This window comes from Haliotis rufescens, unplaced genomic scaffold (genome assembly GCF_023055435.1).
Source record: "Haliotis rufescens isolate VD_foot unplaced genomic scaffold, xgHalRufe1.0.p SCAF_81, whole genome shotgun sequence".
NCBI classification, from domain to species: domain Eukaryota; kingdom Metazoa; phylum Mollusca; class Gastropoda; order Lepetellida; family Haliotidae; genus Haliotis; species Haliotis rufescens.
In genome coordinates, this window is record NW_025964374.1 from 216,020 (window position 1) to 235,460 (window position 19,441).

Genomic DNA, 19,441 nt, shown 5'->3' on the forward strand with positions numbered 1-19,441 from the left:
AAGTTGACTATCTGGACACATGTTTAATAGAAGTTGACTATCAGAACACATGTTTGATAGAAGTTGACTGTCTGGATATACGCTGACCATCTAGACATATACTTGATATATGCTGACCATCTAGACACATGCTTGATATACGCTGACCATCTAGACACATGCTTGATATATGCTGGCCATCTAGACACATGCTTGATATATGCTGACCATCTAGACACATGCTTGATATATGCTGACCATCTAGACACATGCTTGATATACGCTGACCATCTAGACATATACTTGATATATGCTGACCATCTAGACACATGCTTGATATATGCTGACCATCTAGACACATGCTTGATATACGCAGACCATCTAGACACATGCTTGATATACACTGACCATCTAGACATATACTTGATATATGCTGACCATCTAGACACATACTTGATATACACTGACCATCTCGACACATGCTTGATATATGCTGACCATCTAGACACATGCTTGATATACACTGACCATCTAGACATATACTTGATATACGCTGACCATCTAGACACATGCTTGATATATGCTGACCATATAGACACATGCTTGATAGAAGTTACCCATCTAGACACAAGCTTGATAGAAGTTAACCATCTATACACAAGCTTGATAGAAGTTAACCATCTAGACACAAGCTTGATAGAAGTTAACCATCTAGACACAAGCTTGATAGAAGTTAACCATCTAGACACAAGCTTGATAGAAGTTAACCATCTATACACAAGCTTGATAGAAGTTAACCATCTAGACACATACTTGATAGAAGTTAACCATCTAGACACAAGATTGATAGAAGTTAACCATCTAGACACAAGCTTGACAGAAGTTAACCATCTAGACACAAGCTTGATAGAAGTTAACCATCTAGACACAAGCTTGATAGAAGTTAACCATCTAGACACAAGCTTGATAGAAGTTAACCATCTAGACACAAGATTGATAGAAGTTACCCATCTAGACACAAGCTTGATAGAAGTTACCCATCTAGACACAAGCTTGATAGAAGTTAACCATCTATACACAAGCTTGATAGAAGTTAACCATCTAGACACAAGCTTGATAGAAGTTAACCATCTAGACACAAGCTTGATAGAAGTTAACCATCTAGACACAAGCTTGATAGAAGTTAACCATCTAGACACAAGCTTGATAGAAGTTTACCATCTAGACACAAGCTTGATAGAAGTTAACCATCTAGACACAAGCTTGATAGAAGTTAACCATCTAGACACAAGCTTGATAGAAGTTAACCATCTAGACACAAGCTTGATAGAAGTTAACCATCTAGACACAAGATTGATAGAAGTTAACCATCTAGACACAAGCTTGATAGAAGTTACCCATCTAGACACAAGCTTGATAGAAGTTAACTATCTAGACACATGCTTGATAGAAGTTAAACATCTAGACACATGCTTGATAGAAGTTACCCATCTAGACACAAGCTTGATATAAGGTAACCATCTAGACACAAGCTTGATAGAAGTTACCCATCTAGACACAAGCTTGATAGAAGTTAACCATCTAGACACAAGCTTGATAGAAGTTAACCATCTAGACACAAGATTGATAGAAGTTAACCATCTAGACACAAGCTTGATAGAAGTTACCCATCTAGACACACGCTTGATATACGTTGAATATCCAGGCACATGCTTGACAGAGGTTTACCATCCACATTCATGGTGGAAGTAAGTCATGTACAAGACGGTGGACGTTGGTCGACCCCTTGCGTGATACTGAACAATAAACAACTCCCGAATCATGGCTGAAGTAAAACCTTATTTTATATTACGTGTTGTTACCAGTTGAGGTACGTTTAAGCAATTATAAATTCCAACGGTGTTGAGAATGGTATTTAGCCTACTTTTGCAAAACCGTCAATATTTGTGTTTAATGAATTTGTAGACTAACGCTTGAACGACCTTGAACAGAGTAGACGGGTACGGGCGAGAGCGTCGCCTGTCAAATCAATATCTTAAGGTGTTGTAGCTATGTTTGATAAATCTCTTAATCTCACTGTCAACACAAGATAACATGACACAAGTACTATATAAAAGACAATCGATATCTTCTCAATAGGATCTTATCATATCAATAAATATGACACGAAACGACTCCTCAAATACCTGGGGTTTTAAATCATATGTCAAATATGTTGCTTGGGCCCCGTCCTATCAGAGTATGGTGGATGTGCTTCGGTTAAATACACGCGTGATTTTTAAGTCCCCAGATTAAAGATTTGAAACAAAATTATTCTTATCGGTGAAAAATAATCTATATGCCATATTATTGGCTTTCGTTGTTGATATCTAGTGGGTGGTATTTTTTAGGAGCCGCAAGTCAAATTACTTTATTGATAAAGGACCAGGGTAAAACTTGTATTGAGAAATTAACACAAATATTTATTCTAAACCACTATAAATATGTAAACGTACTTCTATGTATTCTTCACATTCTTTAGGGGCGGTCGGGTAGCCTAGAGGTTATAGCGTTCGCTTGTCACGCAAGACCCGGGTTCGATTCCCGACATGGGTACAAAGTGTGAAGCCCATTTCTGGTGTCCCCCGCCGTGATATTGCTGGAATATTGCTAAAAGTGGCGTAACACCATACTCACTTACTCACATTCTTTAGCTGATGTTAATGCCATCGGACGTGAATGCCATCTGATTCTTTCACGTTACTATAGTTAGTCATGCCATTACATATTTGTAGAGAATGCGTTGCAACTTGAGATATTTAACAAAAAATTATTTAGAAAACACAAATTACTTGAAATGAACAAATACATATGTTGTGCTGATTGAAAGACATTATCTAAATATACTAGAACGTAAATTTACCTGTTTTTGAAATATCATACCAGTAGAGCAGGATGTTGTTTTCGTGATGTCATCACTGATTTTCAAAGATCCATTTATGTAATTTTCACCCATATTTTGTTTGCTTACGCAGATTGAAATCAGTTTTGCTGGATAAGCGAGACTGGTTGGATGATATTCTGGCGATGCTGTTTGATATTAAATACATAATGACTTAATCTCAAATATTAGTGATTAATGTTCAAAGTAATCTTTACCAGGTAAAAAATCTATCAAATAAAAAGGGATAGTTTCGTTACGTACACGTATGTAACGAATGCACATGTATCTCATGTACCACGGGAAGCTCTATATGTACCTAAGGTTGTGTGCTACAGGTCCTCTCTGCTGTGCCACTTATAAAGCTGCAATGTACATGGTAGATACTGTTACTTGGACTGTATGGACGGCTATACATGCACACGCGCTGTACCACATCAACTTCATGGAGGCAACCAGCATTCTTTTCATCATGTTTTTTTACCCACCAGGAGTGGCTGATTTTTTTCACCCTTAATACTTTATCCAGTAATGATGAAACCATTTTTTTCAGCATTTTTCCAGTCGGATTATTTTTCCTGAGAAATCATCACGAAGGAGCGTCAGCTGTGCAGGCATTTCGTATATTTAGAGAGAATACAACAAAACCAATATGAAAACGGAATATCAAATGCAAACGATTCTATGGACATATTTGTGTGTGTTTATGTGAATGTTTTCAGCCCAAAATATGGTTGATTATTCGTTTGTTGTTTAACGCTGCAATATTCAATCCATATGACGGGGGTCTGTAAATAATCGAATTTGGACCAGGCACTCCGGTGATTGACATCATGAACACGCAAATGGGATACGATCACAAGCATCAACCAAGTCACTGAGACAGACCACCCGATCCATTTCGTCATCTCTTACGACAAGCATGGGTTGCTGGGAACCTATATTCTTACTCGGAATCCCCATGGGTCGTCAAATATGGCGTTGTACTTGTCACGTGGCCCAAGAAAAAACCTCCATATAATAAACATCTGCCTATTAACATTTTAAACTTTTTTCCACATTATTGTTTGCTTTAACTGATAAAATTAATCCAACAGAAATATTATCACAACAATGGTTTCAGTTATTCTGAAAATGTATGAAACTTGTATGAAAGAAAATATAATACCGCGTTTATGGCTTGCAGTGACAGAGAACAAGAACTATATTATCATACAAGATAGGGCTGGGACGAGACCAGATTTAATACCCGGGTTCCCACCCCACTATTACCCGACACTACCCGGGTACCCGCTGTAGGTCTCAGGAGATGTCTCAAAATGTCCGATTGAAAAATCAAAAGGAATGGATGCACAGTCAGAAAGAAATGCGAACATTTGTGACTTGTAGGGTAACCACAGAGTTCTAGATAACTTTTGTCATTCAGCAATATATCACGTGACTTACCACGGGTCCGGGTAGTCCTGTGGGTACCCGAGTCCTACTCAGTACCCACCAGACCCGGGTACCCGAGTTACTCGTCCCAGCCCTAATACAAGACTATCACGGGTTTGGAGACCCGTGAAGATGTGAGTTAGAATAGGTTTTCAGCAACCCATGCTTGCCGCGAGAGGCGACTAACGGGATCGGGTGGTCAGGCTCGCAGAATGGATTGGTACATGTGATCTATCCCAATTGCGAGGATCGATAGTCATGATGTCAATCACTGGATTTTCTGATCCATACTCGATTATTTACAGACCGTCGTCATATAGCTGGAATATTGCTGAGTGCGGCGTTAAACAACAAACAAAACAAGTTTGGACGTTAGCATGCAGCGGACACGTCCCGGTATTCAGAAAACCAGGCACTTTGGGGGGATTTTACGAAAGCTTCAGGCTGCTCACAAAAGTGAAAACGTGTTTGTTTGTTTGTTTGTTTATTGTTTAACGCCACAGCAATATTCGAGCTATATGACGCCGGTCTGTGAATAATCGAGTCTGGACCAGACAATCCAGTGATTGACATCATGAGCATCGATCCACGCCATTGGGATACAATGACATGCATCAACCAAGTCAGCGAGTCTGACCACCCGACCCCGTTAGTCGCCTCTTACGACAAGCACAGTCGCCTTTAAAGCAAGCATGGGTTGCTGAAGACCTATTCTGTGAAAACACTGAATCATCCTTACCTTTTTCGCGGAAACCTGGTGTTATCACTGATTTTCGGTGATCCATTCGTATAATTTACAGCTATTTTGCCTTGGGATCTGTTTCGGTGGACAATCGAGAAATGTTTGAAATGTTTCGAAAGAAACCAAACCAGAACCAATGCTAAGGCTCTGAAGGAATGGGTGAGGAGGGGGTGAGGGGCGGGGGATGCTGAATTATTGATGTAATTGATATTTCATCAAACATTAACCTACCTGTCATCAACATAACCATAGAATCCCAACTGTTTACATGGTTAAATAGTACAATATAAATAATAAAATACAGTCATTAGGGCTATTTACAAAATACACAGGATGAACTTTCTTATAAAAGAGATTTTTGTATGATGGAAGCTAAATGTGAAGGGACTGGTCCTTTGTCTTTGTTCCACAATGGTTGTTGGGAGATGGGTATATCGTGTGCACTGGGAAAGAATTGAAGTTGGTGACTGGCAAACACTAGAGCCTAAACGCTTGCCCTAACAATTTTGAATTTTAAAAAAACTTTGAACAGTACATTTGACATATACATTCATTACATCTTAACTGCTGTTTTACATACAAAAACAAAGATTTGTTAAAGAATGCAGACATTGTAAACATATATACGGTTACTGAAGATCCGGATTGCATGGGTGTAAATCACACAAAGGGAAGCAACTCTTTATACCCTAGAAAACAACGCGACAATGGCAACATTTTTTCAACGGAGTTTAGTACCCGTGTTATTGTAATTACAATTTAACGTCTCTCTCACCAGGAACGATAAAAATAAATGCAAGCGTGTGTAATTGTAACACTCTCTCACCCCACCATGTATGTCATATATCTTAAAAATGCTAATTGCGGCGTTAAACAGCAAACAACAATCTAAACAACAGTTTTGTATATTTCGTCGTTTTATTTCACACTATAGATCATGTGAAATATATCACTGCTCGTTATGTAGTCGAGAGGATGAGATGAACTCTGGTTCTTATGATACTGGACATGGTTTTGTCGCTTTTGTTGAAAAAAGATTATACAGTAAACTACGGTTATAACGAACTCAAAGGGACGGCTATTTTTAGTTCGTTATAACCGTAGTTCGTTATAAGCATATATACAGCATAACTATAGCAAATAGTCGGGACTAAAAAGTAAGTTCGTTATATCCGTCAGTTCGTTATAAGCGTGTTCGTTATGACCGTAGTTTACTGTACTTCTACTTTGGTCCGTTCCGAGGCGGAAGTTAGCCTCTCCTACGTAAGTAGTGCGATATACCGACACACTATAGGTGTTTATTGTATTCATCCCTCACTTTTAGAGAATAGCAACTTGTTCGATGTCTTTATGAGTTACTAAATGTGACCCGTGAAGATCCGGGTTAGAATAGGTCTTCAGCAACCCGTGCTTGCCGTAAAAGGCGACTATGCTTGTCGTAAGAGACGACTAACGGGATCGGGTGGTCAGGATCGCTGACTTGGTTGATGCATGTCATCGATCCCAATTGCGTGGATCGATGCTCATGATATCAATCACAGGAGTGTCTGGTTCAGATATGATTATTTACAGACCGCCGTCATATAGCTGGAATATTGCTGAGTGCGGCGTTAAACAACAAACCAACCAACCAACCAACCAAACAACCTTAGTAAATGAGAGAAAGAAGACATGGGGTGTTGACAGTGGGCTCTGATGCGTACGTAAAATCTCGTATATCGCCCGCAAAGTAAAAACAATCATGACACTATGCCAGTGCATCTGTATCATCTCGTGTGGGGGATCCCAGCAAAATAAGGGGGCATGGGTGGCCCAGTCGTCTAAGGCGCCGCGATTCGCTGTGCAGAGTTGCGTCCCTTGGGCACGCCAGAAACCTATGATTGTGGGTTCGAATCCCGGTTCGCCCCGATTATGTTTCTAGGTTTGTCAGCACCATACCCATGCTCGTGGGTTTCACCGAAGTGGTAAACGTCTGAGACCTGCATCACTTCGGGCTTTCCTCCCACATTAAGCAGACACGCCGCGATATAACTGGAATACTGTTAATGCGGCGTTAAACCCAACTCACTCTCTCACCTAGCAAATTGAAGCACATATAATGCTGTCTTAATAGTCAAAAGTAGCATCACATTGCTAAAATATGTCTACAGCCATCAACTCAAACATTTATAAACACCGATAACAGTTACATATCCTGTTTCTTATGAAACAGTAGTTATGAATGTTCAGACAGAAGAACAGCTGAGTTCCTCCGCCAATATAACTGCCATCACCCGACCCCGTTTGTCGCCTTTTATGGAAAGCATGGGTTGCTGAAGGCCTTTTCTCTACCCGGATCTCCACGGGTCTCCGGACCTGTGATTGCCTGGTATGATAACAGATTTCTTGTTCTCTGTCTCACTACCCTGGGGGGTAGTTCCGCTTTATGGGGTCAACCTGACATCAGGCGATCTAAACGGAAGGTCACCACGATACTGATGATACAGTAGACTATGGTTAAAACGAACACGCTTATAACGAACTGACGGATATAACGAACTTACTTTTTGGCCCCGACTATTTGCTGTAGTTATGCTGTATATATGCTTATAACGAACTACGGTTATAACGAACTAAAATTAGTAGTCCCTTTGAGTTCGTTATAACCGTAGTTAACTGTATGACAATTTGTCAATAACGGATAAGAGGACAACAGTTATAACTCCTGCACGGAAGATGTGAGAAGACGTTTAGTGTCAGGGGTGTCTTGGGTCATAAGAACCGCACTGTCTACCAGGTATATGCATAATCTGATGTGTTATTACTTGCAGATGATGTAGGTATACTTGTACTCTATGATTGGGCGTCATAGCAAAAGACGTTAAAAGATGGTACTTGTTGTTACCCTGTCTGGCGCTCGGCATTAAAGGGCTAAAACAAGGACTGGTCGGCTCGGAGTAAGTATACTGTGTCTGAGTGGGGTATTCATGTTAAACTGCGGCATGGTATCTCAGTGTGCTAGCAGTATAAATCGGCATTAGTCCGGACTAGTACAAGCAGCCACACACACACGTGCATGCACGTCGCTATATAAGTGCAATAATCTTGGACGTGACGTTAAACCCAATTTCACCTCACCTCACCCATGATTGGTCTCGAGAAACATATGTGATTGTGTGTCGTGAGGAAGGAATTGTTTGCCGCAGAGAGATTTTGACTTTGAAAATGTTAATTATAAAGTTGTAACTTATTATAGATATCCGAGTGAAATCCCATCATTTTTTATTGGTCAAAGTCACCTTAATATTTATCGATAACATCAACGCGAACAATGGTTGTGTCCTTTCAACAATTATATCTCTGAACCACGTGTGAAACATTTGGTTCTAACGTATCTTCCAATTTCACGAGGGGGCACGGGTGGCCAAGTCCTCTAAGGCGCCGCGATTCGCTGTGCAGAGTTGCGTCCCTTGGGCATGCCAGAAACCTATGATTGTGGGTTCGAATCCCGGTTCGCCCCGATTATGGTTCTAGGTTTGTCAGCACCATACCCGTGCTCGTGGGTTTCACCAAAGTGGTAAACGTCTGAGGCCTGCATCACTCCGGGCTTTCCTCCCACATTAAGCTGCCACGCCGTTATGTAACTGGAAGAAGAACATTTCGAGAAAATGTATCTATATTCATGGAGATAACAATGGGTTAAAACCATTGAGAAAGGGGCCGTGTAATTATCTTAATCACTGCCATATCAAAGAAAACTTATTTTCCTTATGGTAAACAAAATCGAATGTCGCATATTAGATTGTCATTATTTCATTCAGGTTGATGCGTTAGACATTAACAATATGTTGGTGACATTACATGGTTCCTACATGTTCGTTGGCTTTCAAAACTGACATTCAAGAATCTTCAACAACCTTCACTTTAATTTAGTAATATATTTACACATATAGATCACCCCATGAAAAATATGCAACGCATATCCATGATAAATAAATGACCAGGGATCACTGCAAATTCCGACCTTCATAACAGAGCCAAAGTGAGTGAGTGAGTTGTGTTTAACGCCGGAACAGAATTCCAGTTATATCAGGGCGTGTCAGGTTAATGAGGGAGGATGGCACAGGTCTGACAGTGATGCGAGTCTCAGACGTTTCTACTTTAGTGAAACCAACGTGCACGGATATGATGCTGAAAAAAACAAAAAAACAATCGGGTCAAACCGGGAATTCAAACTCACAATAATAGGTTCCTGGCGTGTCCAAGGGACGCAACTCTGCACAACGAATTGCGGCGCTTTAGACGACTGTGCCCCCAACAGCATCGAATGGCCAATTGTATACGCATTAATATGACATCTGCAATTTGTCTACACTACTGTACAAGTTCAACTGAAGATGAATTCCATAACTTATGTTTTGTGCAAAATCTGATCGACTTTAATTCATGTTTCAGTCTTACAATCGCTTCCATTGGTTTTGTAAAATGCATTTTTACACTATGCAGAATTTGTATAGCATTATTATGAGATGTACTGTCAATACAATTGTACTCAAGGGCAGTCAAACTACTGAATTAACTACTAGAACATAATTTTAGTTTATAACCAGATTCATATTGGTGTTTTTGTCTACTTAATGTGACTGTTGATTGAGACAACATCATTGACACTAAAACATAAGTTGTCACTATCACGATTTGACTTGAATCATCATGCGATAATTTCATCTTTTAGTTTTAATACATCTGATTAAATGTCATAAATCTGCCTTAACAGTACATTGAACATAAACAAATGGAAAACATAACTGTGTACATGGTTATGTAGCTCAAGAACACAGCAGTCTGGTTCCCTGGGTATGCTGCGCTGGCGCTACACTGCCACTGAAGAAGACTTAGCAGATACGATTGTGATGAATAGCAAGCGTGCGAAATAAACTGTTTACAAAAATATTTTAATTGTTGATACGATTATGGTATATGGCATCATATAAGCCAAGAATAACTGCATCAATATCCCAACCATTGCATCTTCTCCCGTTTTCGATCACACCCACACACACCCGCCACCACACTCACACACACTGGTATGCAGCAGGTGTATTTGGTTGTCTAGACAAATTCTATTGACAAATGATCACACTATCAGATTCATGTAATAGATATGATAAGGATGAACTCTCTACCATATATTTGTTCTTAATTATGCCTTATGATTACCTTTAATGATTTACTTCGAAATAATACTATATTGCCGATAGTGCGGTTTTCGATCACCCATGACAGCCATGGCATTATCGTCCGTGCAGTAGGTATTCTGGTTATCCACGCACATTAAATGGTCATATGGTCATTCTATCGATCGATGTATGGTGGCCAACCTTCCCCATTCACATTTACCCCACTGGCCTCAAGAGTAAATGACCACACACACACACCCCACCCCCTGCCCCAACCCCAACCCCACACCCCCACCCCACCCAACCCCACCCCACCACCACCACCACCACCGAACAAGGCTGGAATTTCCAGGTTCGATCGTAGCGCCACCAGTGGCTATTACGAGTTATGTCCCCTCTATGTCCCTCCTATTGACTGCAATATGACTTCATCTCTCATAGCACATGCATTTGCTTCAAACAAAATGGCGGCCCCCAGTCAAGACGATCTGATCGATAATCAATAACTTTGTTGTAATGAAACGAGTCTCAAATCACCTGATCACCTTGATTACAAACATGAAAAGATTTGCAAAATATGAGTCGATGCCAAGTCGGCATTACTCATGCTTTGCGAGGCCTGGAGTCGATCAAAATCTGCACGTTGAAATCCATGTTGTTTACGAACCGGATGTCTAGTTCGTTACGCAATTTTGACTGGACTATGCACAGACTCGTTAGTCCAGCCAAACTGTAACTCCGGAATTCCAACCTGGTTCGGCAAAGGTGGAAACTGGACTTTTACAGTCAGTTAACTCCCTTGCCTTAGGAAGATGGCATGCATCAACCTGACGCTCGCTGAATGGGTTGATGGATGTCATCGTGTCCCAATTGCGTTGTTCGACGCTCATGACGTCAATCACTGGATTATCTTGTCAAGACTAAATGATTATTTACAGGCCCTCGCCATACGGAAAAACACGGTAAACACGAGAAAATTGCGGTGTGTGGCGTTAAACAAGCAAACAAACAGACTCAACTATTCATGATTTCAGCCCGAAAACGTGATGATGCTCAAACGAAGAAAGTACACCTGTTCTATTTCACGAAGATACCCATTTGCATATTCACTGACTCGTGAAGATCCGGGCTAGCCATGCTTGCCGTAAAAAGTGACTATGCTTGTCGTAAGAGGCGACAAACGGGATCGGGTGGTCAGGCTCGCTGACTTGGTTGATGTATGTCATCGCACCCCAACTGCGTGGATCGAGGCTCCTGATGTCAATCATTGAATTGTCTGGTCCAAACTCGATTATTTACAGACCGCGGCCATATAGCGGGAATATTGCTGACAAACAGACTGAGACTGAGTCACAGTTGACACGCTCCATTAAACCATGTCCAGGGTTACAGAGCGGGAGATCAGTCCATATGTACCTGGACCATTGACCTGGATACCCCGAGAACCGTCGCCCCGAACAGCCCGGGTCCTGTTCCTCAAGGAAGTGAATCAAACGTGACGTACAGTGAAGGCCAAACCTCCGTATCTGACACACGGCACATACGTAAACGAACACGGAATTCCCGTCTAAAAATAGCTCACTGGATAATCAACTATTTTTATTCATATCTGAGTTAAACCACCTGATCAAACATACTGTATCAATGTGGCGAAGTAGTGTAATCGAAATATATTACGCCATGTTATATACGACAGTTTGCTAAACGACCGCTTACGTAGCAACAGGGTATAATTTATATAATTTGCACTTTGATGTGTATAGGGGAGTAGCAAAGGGGAGGCAACTGTCATCGGGTTGAAATGTAAACGCCGATTGTGTGCTGCGTGGGGCTGTCGAAAACTCAGTTTTGACATTTCGTTCTGTGTGTGAGGTTTGCATGCCAGAGTGGCGAAGTGAAGATCTTTCATAGACAAGTAAGTAGTGATTTCTGCTAATACGAAGCACTGGCTTAGCCGCAGACATTAATTATGACAAAATTATTATTATATTATATTAAGGTAGTGATTATCTCTCTCACTGTATAGGTGCGTCGCCCCCTTCATCTTGCTCACTTACTGCAAGGGGTCACGTGGCTACAGTTTAACCTTTGACCGAATATTTGCAGTATTGTTATCAGCTATGTTTGATGCGTCTAATGATGTGTGTATCCAACATTACAGTGTTACAACGAAGTCAGATTAATCTATCACTTCTATTACTTGTGGTACTGAAGGGCCTTAAATCCTTATGATCTTCACTGTTTGATTGTTAATGTGACAAATGTGACAACACAAGGAAAGATGACACACGTGGTAGTAGCAGCGGTGGTAGTGGTAGTAGTAGTAGTGATAGTAGTAGTAGTAGTAGTAGTAGTAGTAGAAGTAGTAGTAGTTAGTGGTGGTGGTGGTTGGTTGAAGTAGTAGTAGTAGTAGTAGTGGTGGTGGTGGTGGTGGTGGTGGTTGGTTGATTGGTTGGTTTGTTGTTTAACGCCGCACTCAGCAATATTCCAGCTATATGACGGCGGTCTGTAAATAATCGAGTCTGGACCAGACAATCTAGTGATTAATATCATGATCGATCCACGCAAATGGGATCGATGACATGAATCAACCAAGTCAGCGAGCCTGACCACCCGATCCCTTTAGTCGCCTTTTACGACAAGCATAGTCACCCTTTACGGCAAGCATGGGTTGCTGAAGACCTATTCTACCACGGAATCTTCACGGGTGGTGTTGGTGGTAGTAGTAGTAGTGGTGGTGGTGGTGGTAGTAGTAGTAGTAGTAGTAGTAGCAGCAGCAGCAGTAGTAGTGGCAGTAATAACAGTTGTAGTAAGAGTAATTGTAGTAATGGTAGTAGAAGTTGTAGTAGTACTAGTAGTACTAGTAGTACTAGTAGTAGTTGCAGTAGTACTAGTAGTAGTTGTAGTAGTACTAGTAGTAGTTGTAGTAGTACTAGTAGTAGTTGTAGTAGTACTAGTAGTAGTTGTAGTGGGGACCTGTTCTGTTCCGGACTCCCTGCATGGTTGTAGTGGCATCAGCAGCAGCAGCAGCAGCAGCAGCAGCAGCAGCAGTAGTAGTGGTAGTGGTGGTGGTGGTGGTGGTGGTGGTTGTAGTAGTAACGCCACGAACATTAGCTGCAATATGAGCAGTTGCGATGTGGATACTTATTTTCGGAAACTGAAAGTTTACATGTGAAACTATGAAAGCTAACCTCTTTCCACACACGAACCACAGAATAAAACACTGTTAGTAAAATACATCTAAATCAAAACCATAAACATACATCAGGAAGTTTAACTGTCACAGCAATCGAGACATGTATCAGACACACGTATTTTGTGTCCAGACACTTCCTCTTTGTGGAGATGAAATCCGGCCAGCGTTGCTCAGATTTCAGTATATCAGACGTTATTCACAACACTGTACCCACAAGGCATCTCTCCTCCGCAAGCACAGGTGCGATACGTTCGCATGTCTGCAGGCGACATTGTCAAGTGGTATATATCTCCAGTCTGAAATGTCGCTACATATACACATATACACACACTATTCTCGTCAAGGTGCGTGTCAACTGCTAGTAGGCTGCTATATTGTACATTAGTCGTTCTACTACTGCTACGCGATATCTACATTCAGAGTGACTTGGTTAGGTCGAAAGTCTGTCTGTGTGTGTGTCAATGCAAAAGTTCTTACGTGTGTATACGTAGAGTGTCGTTTTGTATCAAATACATCGACACAAGTCTTAAAGCTTTTACCCACGAGTGTTGCTATGTTTGATATCAAAAGACATTTGGGTGAGACTATTTAGCATCCCAAACCATTTTGCTAAGTCCCATTAACAAGCACACTTTATAAAATGTAGAAACAAAAACAATTATTTAATTCATGAACATTATGTGAACTATGGATATTACCATGTATAATAATGTTTTGTACAGGATACGAACAGTATCCTTCTTACGTTTTTTACACACATGTACTTATTGTTTTGTTGTGTCTCATAAGCCTTATGTCAGGGCGTTACTTTTAAATTATATCTCCATTTTGTTTATATACACAGCCTATGTAATGCGTGACACATAAATAAACTAGTTCTCCCTCTCTCTCTCTCTCTCTCTCTCTCTCTCTCTCTCTCTCTCGATATATCCTGTGGAAGTCAGTATTGGATGATAATTACATAGAAACAAACTCGCAATTTCACACACTCCACGACGTCTCATTTCAGTCCCATTTAGAAGTTATTCGAGAGCAGGGATCCCCCTCCCGTGTTAAATCAGATGAGCTTAATTCAATGCTTCAAACTATATCAAGGTCTATGAGACAAAGCCGATGTTATTCCTTGGGTTGTGTAGTGAATTATATATCACAGTGTGCTTTGACCTCGTGAACCCATGACCCTGAATGCATGCCGTTTCATGTTTCAGTGTACTTATAACCCATATGATCCATGGGGCATAGCGATACTGGATACATCTGATTTGTTAACCGCGATATATATATTACACACATATAGACTAATAAGTATCATATTTCGCAATAACACATGCTGGGAATAAAATAGTTGTGTCATTTTCGCAATAATTTGGCGGACATGCACCAACTGAAGAAAATCACGGCATGTTTGGAAAAATCACCATACAAAACATCCTGTCCAATGTAAAGTTTGTTGTAAAGTCAAGTCATTGTAAGATTAGTAAGTGGCATTTTAATTAGTAAGTGGCACTTTAATGCGCCTAACTACTCTGCACCCGTGAAGCAAATATCTTATTGATTGCATCGATATTTATAAACTAGTTAAAGTACTTTAGAATTCAGAGCCCTGTCTATTTTACAATAAGATTACAAATTCCTCCCCATAATAATTTTTGGTTTGGTTTGTTGTTTTACGCCGCACTCAGCACTGTTCCCGCTATATGACGGCGGTCTGTAAATAATCGAGTCTGGACCAGACAATCCAGTGATTGATATCATGAGCATCGTCCCACACAATTGGGATCGATGACATGCATCAACCAAGTCAGCGAGTCTGACCACCCGATCCTGTAAGTCGCCTCTTACGACAAGCGTAGTCGCCTTTTACGGCAATAATGGGTTGCTGAAGACCTATTCTACCCCGGAATCTTCACGGGTCTCCTCTCCATAATAAACAATGTAAGAGTTGATAGGTTCCTTATTAATAGTTTGTTTTTAAAATTGCACTTTCGACGTATTATTAATTTCCGTGTTTGCTTTTTATTGCTGTACTCATTTGCACACTGCTTCATAAACTTCTTTTTTTTTCCAGTGTCACGAGACGACCTTCCGTTTGTGTCTCGGTCTGAATGGGGCGCGCGTGAGTCACGTGAAATACATCACATGGACAAACCAGTCAGCCTCGTTTTCATCCACCACACAAACATGAAGTCCTGTACGACCCTGGAGGAAGGCTGTGAAGAAATGCGAGTTATCCAGAATTTCCATATGGATGATCGAGGTGCGTATTTATTCCCTCACGTCATTATTCGCCAGGAGACACCATGTGATATTTTCGGTTCACGAGTTCGCCTAAAATCACTGTCAAAAACCATATTTAAAAGAATAGTAAAAAAGTATTTAAAATTGTATGACATCTCTTTCTTTAATGTTTGATCAAGTAAAGAGACACTGCAAAAATCAACCAAAAAGTAACTGTCAACTTTTTAACTGTAAAATTGTATTTTTTAAAAATGCATTATAGTATCAAGCTTCTGCAAATCCTTTGTAAAGAATACAAAGCCTTCTCTGACATCAAAGCTGGAGCTTCACTCTGTTGGTTTCGTACACTATTCGAGAACCTTTCTCAACTGTTGAAGGGGGGCACGGGTGGCCCAGTCGTCTAAAGCACCGCGATTCGCTGTGCAGAGTTGCGTCCCGAAAACCTATGATTGTGGGTTCGAATCCTGGTTCGCCCCGATTATGTTTCTAGGTTTGTCAGCACCATACCCGTGTTCGTGGGTTTCACCAAAGTGGTAAACGTCTGAGACCTGCATCACTTCGGGCTTTCCTCCCACATTAAGCTGACACGCCGTGATATAACTGGAATACATGTACTGTTAAAAGCGGCGTTAAACCCAACTCACTCACTCAACTACTGACATGTAGTGAAATATAATGAATACAGCAATAGTAAAATAGAAAATAGGATTTCGAATAATGCAGTATGAAATCAACAGAGAATGCCTGATGAAAGCTGGGAGGCCCAAAGTTTGTGACTAGGCATATTTATGTATTTATTTGAATTCCCCTGGAATGAACACAAAAGATCAAATCTATACTCAAATATTACTGTGAAAATATTGAAAGTGCAGTTTAAACATGCATGTAGTTGACATGGTTAAGTGTCATTGTGCCTACACGCCAGTGTGCCTACACGCATGTGTGCCTACAACACCATGAGTAGGCATGAAGAGATATGCTTTAACACCCAATTCTATACATGGGAATGGACTGTACCGAAGTACGAGATTTACCATGTACCACGTGACAATGAAGTAAAGAAGTAGTTATTTAAAATTTCTTGTATTCCAGTAACAACAATAACAATATAGGCTTCACATATTCAGTTTCCCCAAGTTGATCACGTTGACAAAGTTCACTGACAAAGTCCGTTGGCACAAGGTTAATCTTACTGTTACAGAAGCGTGATCAAAAGGATAGTTGCATCGATATATTGCTGCGCTGTTTTTCTCCCACCCTGTGAGTGCATCAAGCGCTGGTCAAGGTCACATGGCATTTCCACCACTAAAACCGACCGACCGAAACAGCTTCACTTTATGTCAAACAAAGAGCAAAATAGTTTGCTATACAATATGTGAATACCAGAGTCAGCAATATCACAGCTATATATGCGAATACCACAGTCAGCAATATCATAGCTATATATGTGAATACCACAGTCAGCAATATCACAGCTATATATGTGGATACCACAGTCAGCAATATCACAGCTATATATGTGGATACCACAGTCAGCAATATCATAGCTATATATGTGTATACCACTGTCAGCAATATCATAGCTATATGTGAATACCACAGTCAGCAATATCATAGCTTTATATGCGAATACCACAGTCAGCAATATCATAGCTATATATGTGAATACCACAGTCAGCAATATCACAGCTATATATGCGAATACCACAGTCAGCAATATCACAGCTATATATGTGGATACCACAGTCAGCAATATCATAGCTATATATGTGAATACCACAGTCAGCAATATCATAGCTATATATGTGAATACCACAGTCAGCAATATCACAGCTATATATGTGAATACCACAGTCAGCAATATCACAGCTATATATGCGAATACCACAGTCAGCAATATCATAGCTATATATGTGAATACCACAGTCAGCAATATCACAGCTATATATGTGAATACCACAGTCAGCAATATCACAGCTATATATGCGAATGCCACAGTCAGCAATATCACCGCAATTAATGTAGATATGATTGCGCATGCGTATAGGAACACACATTTTGTGTAACAATGCCATTTATCTTCCAATATCTGCATGGGATGGAATACCAATTTGAAACCTTGGGATTCCTAAACTGTAGTTTTCGATTTTTCCGAAAATGAGATTGCCATTCTTCAACGTCAACTGTCACACATAAAACTTGCGATCCATGCCACTGCTAATTGCCCATGTTCACTGAAACAGCGTAAGACTAAGGTGTGTAAACTCCCCTCAACATAATCGGTCACGACGATTGACACTGCGCAAACAGGAAGACGGATATGATTGATAAGACACTTAACAGAAGGATTGGCGATTGTCAAGCAAGATTCAAACTACGCCCATGTTGATTCTACGAAACGTGTCTCAAAAATGTAACGTCGTATTGTTTATCTTGTATTGCAGGATGGGACGATGTCGGGTACAACTTTCTGGTATCGGAAGCAGGGCACGTTTTCATTGGTCGAGACTGGACAAGGGTTGGGGCACACACTTACGGGTTTAACCGTGTCGCCATAGCTATATCCGTCATGGGAAATTTCACCGAGCGACCCCCGAGTGAACTTACCTTGCAGGTTGTGCAAAACGTCATCAATAGTGGTGTAGCTCAGGGGAAGATAACTCCCGACTACAAAGTGTATGGACATCGTGATGTGCGGGAGACGGAGTGCCCCGGGGATAAGTTGTATGCTGTCATCAAAGCCTGGGAGCATGCGGGACAGGAACCTCCCGAAAAACCTGCAGCATAGAATATTTATTGTATGTTGTACATCTCAACCTGATTCTTTCATTAAGAGGCTAACGGGTTCGGGGATTAGACTCGCTGAATGGATTGATGCATGTCATCATCTCCAAATTGCCTTGATCGATGCTCATGATGTCAATCACTGGATTGTCTGGTCCAGACTCGATTATTTACAGACCGCCGTCATATAGCTGATATATTGCCGACTGCGGCGTTAAAATCAAACGAACAAACATTGTTTAATGGGCAATACTCTATTTTTATATGATTTATACGTTTTATTTTTATATATAGAGGTTTTTGTAACACAAAAAAGAAGTGTTCACAAAACTAGTCGACTTTTCGCATTATGTACTTCAATTCCTTTTCACTGAACTTAGCTTGATACGTATCAAACTGTTATGATCGGTATTTGTATTGTGGTTGTCTTGAATAAAAAATAATCAATTAAAAGGCTAGAAAACCTTTATGTATACATTAACATTGTGGTCGGCACATAAGTTTTGATGTTGTAGATGGTGACAACATAATGTATATGAAGGCACACCATAAACAGTTTGTATTGTACGTACCATTGTACGCATCTCCCTAATGAGTCAGGCAGGTGAGATGCAGTGCCTTGGTTCCACCTGTGTTGCGCGTTTCTTGCCAAATAATAGAGAGATAATTGTTTGTGTGTTACAACTTTCTGTTAATATTTTCTACTTGAAACTTTTACGTACTGTGTATACTAATGTATATTTTTCTTTAATAAAAGAAGTTTCTTGTTTACTCAAAGTGTTGAAGGTGAAGATCAGATTTTCCAACACTGCTTCAATGTCTGAAACGTGATGCGTTCAGTTTATGACACGTGTTTCCATTATTATCCAAATGAAGTAAGGCTGAAGACGAAACCAGAAGACGATTCCCTTGATACCTGCCAGTATTATATTCTGATATAAGTATTGATTGATTAAAAGTAAGAAAAAAAATCATATTCATTGGAAATA

The 19,441-nt window shown here is 40.4% G+C and overlaps 1 protein-coding gene across 1 annotated transcript; it reads left to right on the forward strand.

The window, feature by feature from the left end:
- The first annotated feature begins 12,017 nt into the window (after positions 1-12,017).
- LOC124143412 (peptidoglycan recognition protein 1-like) lies at positions 12,018-19,223 on the forward strand. Its single transcript, XM_046512386.2, has 3 exons — positions 12,018-12,149; positions 15,499-15,687; positions 18,113-19,223. Coding segments are annotated over exons 1-3 (534 nt in total). The 5' UTR covers positions 12,018-12,148; the 3' UTR covers positions 18,457-19,223.
- Positions 19,224-19,441: the final 218 nt, after the last annotated feature.